The sequence below is a fragment of the Hesperophylax consimilis genome, chromosome 12 (assembly GCF_061612785.1).
Source record: "Hesperophylax consimilis isolate HC1 chromosome 12, BYU_Hcon_1.0, whole genome shotgun sequence".
Classification (NCBI taxonomy): Eukaryota; Metazoa; Arthropoda; class Insecta; order Trichoptera; family Limnephilidae; genus Hesperophylax; species Hesperophylax consimilis.
The window spans coordinates 29,954,169-29,966,862 of record NC_142847.1 but is presented as its reverse complement, the minus strand read 5'-3'; the positions used below and the strand labels follow the sequence as shown (position 1 = coordinate 29,966,862).

General features: G+C 32.7%; 1 protein-coding gene across 2 annotated transcripts in view; it reads left to right on the top strand.

The window, feature by feature from the left end:
* Positions 1-4,037: 4,037 nt before the first annotated feature.
* The window catches only part of phtf (putative homeodomain transcription factor), a 30,747-nt gene continuing 22,090 nt past the window's right edge, over positions 4,038-12,694 (top strand). For both annotated transcript variants that reach the window (XR_016302900.1, XM_089638325.1), the window contains exons 1-2: positions 4,038-4,155; positions 5,111-5,241. Coding sequence is in view for 1 of the 2 variants with exons in the window: in XM_089638325.1 (XP_089494451.1) it covers positions 5,222-5,241 (20 nt within the window). In the remaining variant the exon portion in view is untranslated. The remainder of the gene's footprint in view (positions 4,156-5,110; positions 5,242-12,694) is intronic.

Below are 12,694 nucleotides of genomic sequence, written 5' to 3'. Positions count from 1 at the left end.
GGAATATGAAAGAGAAAAGAGAGCAGAGACTCTCTGCTCTCTTTTCTCTTTCATATAGTGATGGGAATGATCGAAATATTTATATAATCGATTTTTTTTAACCGAAACATCAAAAGAATCGAATGATCCATTCGAATGAATCGCTCTGAGTGCGGGAGCAATAGCTACGGACAGGGGCAAAAATTTTTCCGTCAGGGGGGGGGGGGGTAGGATTCGAAAATAGAAACTCGAATATCAAGACTATTCCTATCGTAAAAAAAATTGTTTGCATATTCCGGTTGTAATTTATTTTTATTAGTATGGCAATATTTTTGGTAAGCAGGTACTAGCGAAATTTCAATCACTAATTTTCATTCCTGGCAATGATTCTCTTGTTGTCTGCTAGCAACATTAGTCTTATTCCTGTTAGCCACGAATTTCAAATATGTATGCATATGCAATTAACATTTTTATAAATAATTAATAAGATTCGAATATCTACATACGTACAATTAAAATAAATTATTATACAAGTTTTTTAAGTACAAAGAAAAATATTTTTATGTACATTATTATTGTGCTGTAATTTTCATTTGCTGTACTTTGATATCTGTTTTATATAATATTGTAAGCTCCTGCTGAATAGCTACTTAGTGTAGCCAGTAGGTACAAATTCCCATTTATAATGTACCTCTTTAATAAGATAATAATTATATGCCGTTTTGTTAAAAATAACCTCTAAATCTCATGTACGTTGTAGGCGCCTACTAGAACCCAAAACAAACCATTCATTAATTTGTAATTTGTATGCAATTCACAAATTATTATTAAGTAAATAAAGTTATTTTACTGCAGAAAGCGTTTCATTTTAATTACTAAGTAAGAGACACCGATGTTAGTTTCATTCATGTTAATTTAAAATAAATTAAATATATTTGTTCGTAGCATAGGTAGCAGATATATTATGTTTATATGAACGAACACATGTCACTTGATGAGTTTAATATATACTGAATATTTTATACTGCCCGAAGAAGCTACGGTTGTAGTGAAACCCGATCAGCATTAAATATAAAAATGGTGTTTGCTAAGTTATTGGTTTATTTTATTTTAAATATACACTACCCGAATGTCCCGAATAGATGATACATAACCTAAAAATAACATAGGTGGGTATTAAACCTTCAATTGTGAAAAACTATCACCATGAAAATCTTTTACACATAAACTATACCTACTGGAAACGTAAATCGTCACCTAAAAGTATTAATTCATAATTTACAATTCACACACGAGGTTGATTATAACATCAACATGCTTCAGTAGGCAGCCAACAATGTACTTCGTTTGTCAAGCAATCTGAGGTATTTTGACATCTCGAAATATAACCTCTCGAATGTGAGAATCGATTTGCGTTTTCGAACGAATTCTGACAGTTTGAAAACGATTATCTCGGACTAAACATTCGAATGATTTCTGACATTTCAGAGCGATTGTCTCGATTCCACTTTCGATGACATTTGAAAACGATTATTTCGGACCGTGCATTCGAATTAATTCTGACCAATCACAACGCTTGGCTGGCATCGATTATTTCTGACCAATCACAGCGACGACTATCGATGACGTTTCAAAACGATTGTCTCGGAGTTGCATTCGAATTAATTCTGACCAATCACAACGCTTGGCTGGCATCGATTATTTCTGACCAATCACAGCGACGACTTTCGATGACGTTTCAAAACGATTGTCTCGGAGTTGCATTCGAATTAATTCTGACAATGAATCGAGATATTTTGAATGGTAAAAGAGATCGAGTAAACCATCGATGATTCATCGATTCCGCCCATCGCTAGCAGAGACCAGCGCGACCATAAATAAACCACTCACAGCGTGTCTGAGTGCGACCAGGGACCTGTGAGACTCACAATGTGAGTACTTTTCGTTACTGGGTACAGTGAGTACAGATACAAAAAATACCGGTTACAAAATACTCATAATAATAAATAAGTATTTTATACCAACTTGAGAATTAATTAATAATAAGTAATTTGTAACTGTACTCAGTTATTTCTGCCCACAACTATTCTCATAGGGCCGGCCGGCATAGTCCAGTGGTAACGCATTGGACTGCCATTCCGAAGGTCGCGGGTTCAAACCCGGCGTGCGCAAATAAATTTTATTTGATTAATTTGTGTTATTTCACAATTAATTAATTGAAATAATATATAGTATATTTGCGGCACGTTCCAGAGTGGAAGATACTACCAGTATCGCCCTGGTGTAAGACCACCATTCAGAATTGAAACGTTGCTCCAAATGGCTTTAGCCGTGTTTAGTGACTAGATCTGAATAGCCAGGTACTTCCCCACCTTCCTCTTTCCCTTCCCCACTTACCTTCAGCCTCACAACATCCCCCAATTGGGGATGCCATAGTCTCACTGGCTCCAGACGGGAGCAGTTGGGACTCTTGTGAGGTATTCACTATAAAAAAATAAAAAAAAATTCTCCCCCACAATTCTGTGAAAGATAATTCCCCACAAAAAAAAATAGATTTATAATTTCCATGGGGGGGAGAGGGGGTAGCTACGAAATTCCCTGTCTAAAAATTCCCCACATTTTTTTCGTGTTCTCTGGTGCTTTTATCGTTACTTTTTATTGTTGCTAGGTACAGTGACTACGGGTACGAAAGATACCTATAAAAATTACCTACTTAAAATACCGATTAAAAATACCTACAAAAAGTACCTATTAAAAATACCTAAAAAATACTTGTTAGTGGTACCAATTAAAAATATCTCTCAAAAGTACCTGTTATAAATTGGGGTCCTTAGAATAATAGCTCAGATTCTTGAGAGTTAAACTGAATCACTTTTTATTTGACAATAAACTTCCAATTTCACAGGTATGATTAAGCACTTTTTAATAACTACTCTGGGTACAGGTACTAGTTCCCGTAGTTATTTCGGAGAGGTGAAACCTTTGATTGTTTATGAATAAGAGCGGTGTTTTTAAGCAAAGACCACCTTTTTATAACCTGACTAAAGACTGTTGACATTCAAATTCAATAGGCCGCAAAACAGAGATCGTCTTTGCTGACAGAATTTAATCAAGCAATTAGCAGAGGCGCGAACCTTTCATAAATAATATAATTTAGCTTTCATAGATGTCACTAGTGGTACATAATTACCCTGAAAATTATACAGTACCTATTAAAAGTATCTATTAAAAGTATCTATTAAAAATACCTATCAAAAATACCTGTTAAAAGTACCTATTAAAAATACCTGTAAGTAATAAATACTAAGTCCCAGCTTAAAAACTTGTGAGTAATATATAGAGAAAGACAAATTAATTTTTTCGAATTTCGTTAGTAACATCATCAAGGTTCATTATTTTTTTTATGATACATCTCACGAGAGCGCCCCTATTTGCACAGTATAAAGACAGTAGAACTGTCCCTATCTGCACAGTATAAAGACAGGAGAACTCTATCAAACTGCCCCTATCTGCACAGTATAAAGACAGGAGAACTCTATCAAACACCCGATTGGGCGTTGAGCCGGCTAATGTAGTGGCTGTAGGAAGGTATTTACAAATGCGTGTCTTCGAAAAAGCCCAGATTATATGAAGGAGGAAAATCAGACACTAGCTGACATACACAAAAATGAGTCTGAAACGATCTGTTCTCATACAGCTAACATTAACTGTGAACGGGTGTTCCACTTCTCCTTCGAGTTTCACATACGTCCATCGGTACAAAGGTGATTAAAGCTGCTAGCTCCTTCGACCTCCATTGAAATAACCGTAGAACAAACATTGCGTTTGTGCATTATAGACGACAATCGGTCTGTCGAACAGTAAAACAATACTTTCCTAAAATAACTGTAATCTTTTTCAGTGGTATCTTTTTTTGAAGTGTATCATCACGAGTTACTTTCCTTTGTTTACTGTAAAGTTGCCAGTTAACAATATCATGTTTTCCCAAAATTAAAATATAAATCTTCTTTTTTTTCTAATAATTTTCTGTGGCAAAATGTATTATTTCTAAAAACACTGAAAACAGCTGTATTGAATAAAATCAGTGAAATCAGTTGTCTGATAACGTCTGTAAAATTCTCGCTGAAAATATTCTCTCGTTTTAATTTGATTTTGTTTATAAAAAGGTTATACAGTGTAAGTGTGACGTGTTAAAACTCACCCTCTTGAATATTTTAAAAGTTTTTAGTGAGGTATAATATATAATAATAATAACTGCTCTCGTGGATTCGCTATAATTATAAAAATGTATGTTGTGAATAAAGATTTGCTGCTTTGCGTGTTTAATCTCGAAAACAATAAACAATGTCAAATATTACATGTCTTCTGAATTTAATTCACTAGAGCGTTGCAAGTTTTTAAACATATTTATCGATTATTTTTCCATTGTTTTTTATATGAATTGAATGTACGCATCTCGTCTCCACTTGACATATGATGTTTGAGAAATGTATTATTTCGTTTCAAACTATTATTACCACGAATATTTAACGAAAATAGGTCAAGGTTGGATAAACGGAAATGTTTTCCCCCAATGTTTCTCGAATTTTCAATGTCAAAACATTGATCTTGAATACCTGATCTAGTTTTTCCTGTCATTTTCTTCATGATGTTCCGAATTTCTTTTATATACAAATAGTAAAACAATATAAAAGTATTTACTATACAATCTAAGCATTGTTTTCTAACAATAGCAAATGTCTTGACATTCTCCAATGTGATTTAAATTAATTTGACAGGCACTCAAGTTTATTGCTTCATTTTATGTCGCAATAGAGAATTTAGACTTATTTTTGTGAAAGTTGATAAGTTTGTGTGCAATTATTGTGTGATAATTCAAACTGTTGATAACACAAATGAAGCAAACTTCAGTTTTAACCCACATTCACATTAATTTATAACTGTTAGTAAGTTTGATGAGCTGTGTTTCTTGTTATTTGCTCTCACATATTCCTTACCAAAATTTTCTATGTAGAAAATCGGTAAAAATATTTAAATATTAAAATAATTATGGCTTGTTCAATTAATATTCAAATTATTTGTTATAGATTATAAATACATTTATAAAAATGGTAATAATTTTCTGTTTCAGAAGGAGGTAGTTCATCCTTATAATGGTAATTAAGTGAACTAATTTTACATAAATCTGTGTTTGAGAGCTTCAAGTACAGAAGAACACAATCATTTGAAGCATCCTATAAATATGACAGAACTCGCTGCTTGGTAAATAAGAACTAATTCACCAATATTATTAATTTATATCATAAGCTGCTGAATAAACGCTGATGGATAAATGAATTGAAAATCTTTTTAACCCCTCATGCTAATTTTTTCTGTTTTGTGAGCAAAAACTATTACCCGTAGAGTCAACTTTTTGATTTTGGTTAACTTGTTAACACCTCGCTTTATATTCAAATCTATAAGTTAACCACAGAAAAATTAAAATGTTCATCTCTATGAAAGCAAAGGTTCCGACCACAATTTGAATGAAACTTATGATTTCTCTATATTTTATGTTTATTAATATTATTATTGCTTCGGAGACAGTCAGCCCTCAGGCCATATTGGCCATTGTGGTATCTCCCATGTTTCACCTTATTCCCACAGTAGCCCAGACTCTCCTAGTTCGACAATGTGACTCTCCTGATATGAGTTTTCTTCTCATCAAGGAGAGACATTTCCACCATAGACAAATTGATGTTTCTTCATTGCTATTGGCAATTTTCACTTCCTACAGCTAGCTGCGTTTGTGTCGTTGGCAGTGCCCTTAGCCCCCTCAGTGAGTTTCTAACCATATTGGTTTGGGTTTAGACCATCTAACTGCACTTTAGATAGTCTCATTAAAATAATTAAATAATCATTAAGTTATGAAATCAAACATCACAACGCCAATGGCTGCACCACTGGTGTACCAGTCAAAGTGGTTGCCATAACGTCTGCGGAGAGTGCAGGGAACACATGAGTTGAACTGCAATGAAGAATTAGAAGAACAATAACATCATATTACATTTAGCCATTCCTCCATAAAGCCGGCAGCATTAATTTTGCTTTGTGTTCAATGTAAATATTGACTACAGTCTGTATGAATATTGCAGGGCATTGATAATTGCTTTTGAATGCATCATTCTGAATAGATCTAGGAAATTGTTTCTTAGCTATATCATCTTGAAATTCTCATTTTATTATCCTTATACTTCCAATTATATTGTATTGTTTCCTAAATCTGTGTATAATCTTTGCTCTCCTATCAAATCAAAAATTAAATAATAATTATAATAAAAAAAAAAAAACAAAAAATTATAATGCTTGGACTAGTCATTTATACAGCGTCATTTTCAACCACCGTAAGATGTCTAATTCCACAAATTGTTGTGTTGTCTAATCCACAAATGCAAATGTTGTCCATAAAAACAAAAGTTATACTTTTTATTTTTCTGTCAAGAGAAATTTAATTAAGTACACTGAAAATATGGCCTTAAAATTAATCTCAACTTAAAGATGAAATTTGATTTTCTGAAGCGGTTTAAAACTGGAATGGTGGGCACAGGAATCACGAAATTTGCACACCTTTTGTAAGTGTAAAAGTTCTGGGTCAAAGCGACTATTTTCAGCTCTTAACGTGGTTTCCATCATGAGCTTATAGAGCTTTGAAATGCCCACTTGACTGTATACAAATGAGATAAGATGTCATACTGTTTGTTCCTTATTTTTCTATTGTTCAATAAGAAAAAAAAAACAGTTAAAATTGGCAAATTCATAAAATGAAATGGTTTTCTCTTTCTATAGAACCTCTCCTGAACGATTTGATTTATTTTGTAGGTATTTGCGGTATTGCATTACAAAATTCGATATTCATATTTGCATAAATTAGACTCGAGACTAGACTAGAGTGATTTATTAACAGCTGGATGAATATTGCGACAGAATGATTAATTAACTTTGACATTCGTTGCCACCGTAGATAAGTACCTAAATGCAAATCTGTTATAAACGGTGTTAGAATGTATTATTTGTTATCTGGTGTGCCCAGTATTGATTAACCCCTCCAGCATTTGAGGGTCATATATGGTCAAGTATTTTTATCTTTTTTTTTATCATACGGAAATACGTAATTTTTTTGATGTTAGAAAGAAAAATAATAATTCTTTCCAGTTTGTCTCAAATATTTATTCTGGAATCCATTAATAAAATCCTAAAAATAGCCAAAATGAATAATTCATATTTCGCGCCGCTATCGTAACAATCGATTTAACTTTAAATATTATTTCTCATTTCTTATTATATGAACAAGATAAAAGTGAAGGTACAGTTTTCTTACAAATTCCCCAATCAAAACGTATGTGTTTTTAAAATGTCGAGTTTTTTCAATTTTTCTATGCTTGGAGTAAAAATTCAAGTAAAAATGTGGTTAGCGTCTTTGACAACATTTTTCACGTTTGATATTAAAATTTTATTATTTTGAAATAGTAATGTTTATTTTAAATGCATACACCAGATAGATAATTTGATCTAATTTCTAAAACTGTATTTTTTTACGGAAATTTAAGAAATAAAGTGCGTATAGCGCATTTGAAATGCACATAAAACATTGCAAACTGAACAAATGTGATGAAAGTACTGAAGGGTTAACAATTAATATAAATGGTTTTGGAACGTACTTTCTGCTCTGGTAATTCATGGTCATGTATATTTATCTGAAAATTGGATTGTAGTTTTATTTGTGTTAAATTTTATTGCATAGTTCTCTCCAATGTTAAACTAAACTGTTCTTGAATTTATTACCATATTTTGCTCTAATACATTATAAAAAAAACTTGAACTTTTGCTTTGTAATATTTGTATTATTTTATAATCTTGCTGTTTAAGTGCTATGCTTATTTTGCAAGTATTTATGTAAATTGCTACAGTTTTTAGATAAAAAAGTATGGTATTGAATCAAAATGCAATAACTTGGACAAATATCAACAAATTTTAATGATTATTTTTCAAATTAAACAAGTAAAAAATGTTATTTTATGCTCTAATAAAAAAAACTGCACATTTACAACTACGTTGTATTATGTAGCTCACAATCGTGTTTTCTCACGCAAAGTTCGTTTAGTTCCTTTTTACAGAGAGCGTATATGAGGTTGGATCTCCTTATATCACTGAAATCCCTTTTCCGATAAGAAAAAATGGTGGCTCATCTTGTTACCCCCATTTCCAATGAGACGGCAATTAATGCTTTTATTTCATTCATTAGTTGGTGTCCACTTTTTTGCCTGTGAATTTGGTTTAAAATTTCCTGTGTTCAATGATTGTGTAGCATAACAATTGGTTTCTTTGACAATATTTTCAATAAGTAACGAGGTGAAAAATAAATTGAAATAGGCTGCTGGTTTTGCATCAGAAGAAGGAGCGTGTGTGATGTTTTGTGCACAAACTTTTGTCAAACAAAGACCTTGTCGTCCGTGGTGTCGCTGTCATTGGATACATCGTCCGCAGTAGAACCAACATCCAAATAAGAAACCAAGCGAGTTTTAAATTGGTTTATATTAGTATCATTGATGACGTATTGTAGTAATTGTATTTGTTCCATGCATCCACTACTCTATTTTAGTCTCCACGGAGATTTATATTTTTGTAGGTGGTGATGATTTCTTGGATGCCAGGGCAACTATAAAGTCCAGATAAAATTTTGAAAGTCCCAATCAAGTCACCAATATTTCTTCTCTTTTTTTTTCCTTTTTTGGAATTACACAAAATAAAATATGTTTGTGAAAAACATAGGGCTGATAAGGATATTAACAGAAGAATGATTGCAGAAAATCCACTTGTCGCCAGTAAAATGTTGTCAAAGGACATACTTCCCAACCTTCCTTTTCCCAATATCTTTACCCTCCCCACTACCTTCAGCCTCACAACATCCCCAATGTGGGATAGTCCCACTGGCTTCAGACAGTTAGGACACTTGTGCGGTATTCACATAGAAAAAGGAAGCTATGCCAACTTTCTGATACCAGGATGAAAACAGACTGATTGTGTTATGTTAAAAAAAATAATGCAAAGCCGATGTAAGTGTAAGGAACAAGTTTAAGAAACTTAGATGATTTAAACATGCAGAGAGAATGGATGGAGAAAGGACTGTCATCTGTGCAAATGAATTATAGAAGAGGTGGGGGACTTTCCAGAAAAAAACATGGCACGATTAAGTGAATGAATGACTAGTCGAGTCAGGTCAAGAGTCTGAATAAAAGACAAGTGTGTGTGAATAGATTTTTAAGCAAGAAGTGTTTGCCAGGACAGAGAGAGAAAAGATAGAATTTTATCCTCCCTGTCTAAATGGTATGTTGGTTAATTAGTTTAATTTAATTGTTGGTGCTTATTTAGAAATATATGATCGTAAATATAATAATATTTAAGAAAATTTCAACACTCAAATTACAAATTCCACTAGTCTTGTGAACAACGCCATTACAATCAATTAATTATCTGATCAAGTTAATTAAAAATGCTTCTCTTAATGGACATCCATGTATACATGTGTTTGTTTATAATGGCATGAAGTTGACAATTAGCAGCAATGATAATCACTGACAGAAATGAAATATGTATCACCAAGCATTATCTAGACGGGGCATATGAACCTTAAAATTAACAATGAAACCAAAAATTTGGTTTCAGAAAACATCTTATCAAAAAGAAAGTGAATTATCCCGCAGCCGAAAGATCGGAAGAAGTATCTTTTTACCTTTTGTTGGTCTGCACGGAGCAAATTTGTCATCCACCAAGTTCGTCCCAACGCTCAATAGAGCTTTGTGAAGATCATTTTTCAAACTCGAATTTTAGGCTGTTAGCAATATTTTTAGGTAGGGGCTCTCGTGAACTTTATCATTAATAATTTATCCAGCTATATGAATATTTAAAAATATATATATACCTTATCGATAGCTTCGAGGGGTAGTATCAATTAAAGTAACAATTGATAAAAATCTTGTATATTTTTTCTAGCAAACAACTACATCATGCAACAATTACGACAAAACTTTTTCCACAAAATAAACAATCTTCGCTGATACTTTTTTGGAAGCGTGTTTAGTAAGTTTACATCAAGTTTGGTTGTTAAGTTCATCTTCATGCTGTGGCTTTCAGTCTTGCTATTGGCCGATAAAATTACAACATGAGTTGAATTACAACATGAGTAATTATTAAACTTGCTCTGTTTTATATTGTAGGGAACCTGCATTTTATCTTGGCTTTGAAAGCGAGGCGTCAGAATTCAATGGGGAGTTGTATTATAAAATTGTTCTTAGGTGGTGTTATATTTAGATTGAAGTTAGGTATGAGAAGGCTAATCTGTTATTATTATATATCGATGATTTCAAATTAATAATTTATAAATGTTTCATCAATTCCACTAATTTTAATAAGTTAAACAACCTGACTTTTTATCTGCGATATAATATTGTTGTTTTTTTTTTTAAATTGTATTAATTACGATGTTTTAAAGAATTCTCTCAAATTTGTCCTATAATTTTGCGTATTGTTGGATTTGTTACTATCCCTCGCCAAAAGCCGGTAGTTCTCTCTCTCGGCCATCAGCCCATTGGACGAACACCCTTGTTTTCCCCAACCAAGGATGCAATTCAATTCCAAGCATCGTCTGTAAGTCATACTAAATGCCCAGCATAGTTCCACTTGAACGTAGAGCTTGTAATGGTAATTTCCTACCTTTGTCTTGCTTCTAATTCTCATTCCACAATATTTTAATCTCGTAAGGTGAGAGCCATTTTTGTAATAACATTCTTGGTGAGAGTCGCATGTTGGCACTCCATGTATTTCTTACTACTGCCTTAGATAATATTATTATTTTATATTCAATGGAACTCGCAAGATATGTAAATGCAGCTTGATTCGTTTAACAATAAATTATGTCTAACAGTGATCATTCATCAATCAAACTATTTCAATTCATCGATTAGCAATTATTTTATTTTATAGAAGAGGTGGCCAACCAGCAATAGAAATTAAAGATAAGTAACTAATTTAGTAATGTAATAATGATATTATATAAAATTGGGCCACTTTGGCTTCATAGATATGACAATTCTGATTTTTTCGCTATTGGGTAAACAGTGTTTATTCTAGACTCGTAATGGGGCCGTCTGCTGGAGTCGACTATACTTAAAAATATCTTTGATTTATCAAGTTATTAAGAACGGTACTCTCTCAGTGATCCATTGTTAAATAATCCCACAACCACTATAATCCGCTGTTATTTTTATTACATAGTTGAAAGCACAAAGTCATGCTCTATAATTCCTATGTCAAATGCAGTAGTCCGCAGCGTTCCTAGACTCGAGCGCCAAGCCAAGTACACCGATAGGTTGGGTTATCTTATTCTTACACTCAGTTACTATACCGCTACTTTACCAGTTACCATTTCGATTAGTTCTCTGTCTATTCTATCAACTGTCGCATGTGGATATTTTCCACATGTCCTACAACGTATTTAAACGTGAAATATTATTATTCAATACTTAAAATTGTAAACCTAAATTTGAAACTTTTTCTTTGTCCCACTTGAAAATGTACCTATTTGTTATTCACTTTTTTGTAAATGTTAATTATCGATATTGCAATGTTCTGGTTCATACTGTTTTTGCAAATAAACAATAAATAAATGTGTTTCTGTTTGTTTCGGTCTACCACGTTTCTAATTTGAATAAGTTTACAAAATAGAGTCTTCCTTTCTAAAATGACAACATAACTTGAAATTAAAAAATGTGAAATTTTATGAAAGACTGATAGTGGTTTGTTTTTAAGAAATACATACCTATTTTAATTTTTAGCATATTTTGTATGTATGAACTATAATCCTCTGCTTTTACTAATTGGACACTTGCTTATTAGTGATTGTATTACAAAAATGTTTTAAATCAGCGATTAGTAACCCGCGGTCCTCGGACCGAGGCGGGCCGTGATCTTTTTTCATGCTGCCCACATAACATAAAAAAAATTGCAGTAAAATTTTTTCTACGGTTTCTGTTCTGTTTTGCACAAGAGAGTAGCGGTAAACTTAAGTCTTTCTTCAAAGTTTTGGAGCAGCCTCTCTAAATAATAACCATTTTCTTGCACATACAAGAATATTCTTAAAAATACAGAATTTTGTGGATCGACCTTAACCCTAAGGAGCCAGAGACCTGCAATTGCAGTGTTGAAGAATTGTGCCCATGCACATCACGAAACACTGCAATTGCAGTGTCGACCTTATACATTCATTTTGCCTTTGGATATTACTTTTATTGGGTTTGTTAAACATAAAAATGTCACTTTTTCAAATATGGTATTGTCTTCATGTTGGCCTTAACAAAAATGTATTTTTATTTAATGAATATTCTTGCCGGCTCCTACGGGTTGATTGTGGAAAAAATTTCGTCTTTTCTACAACGTAGCGCAGCTTTTTTTTTGAGATCTGTGGTTGATGCATTTTAAAGGTTGACAAAATATTGTTTCCGAACGATAAAAATCGACAGCATTTATTGATTTATTTGGAGATGTAAAAATTTTGTCTGCGGCTCTTTGTTTATTGTGTTCTCAGATCATTTTATAAAAAAAAACATTTTAGAAAATTCAAATAGGTTGCCGACACCACCGACTGCAAAATTTCATCTCAATCTGTATGTACCATACCCCC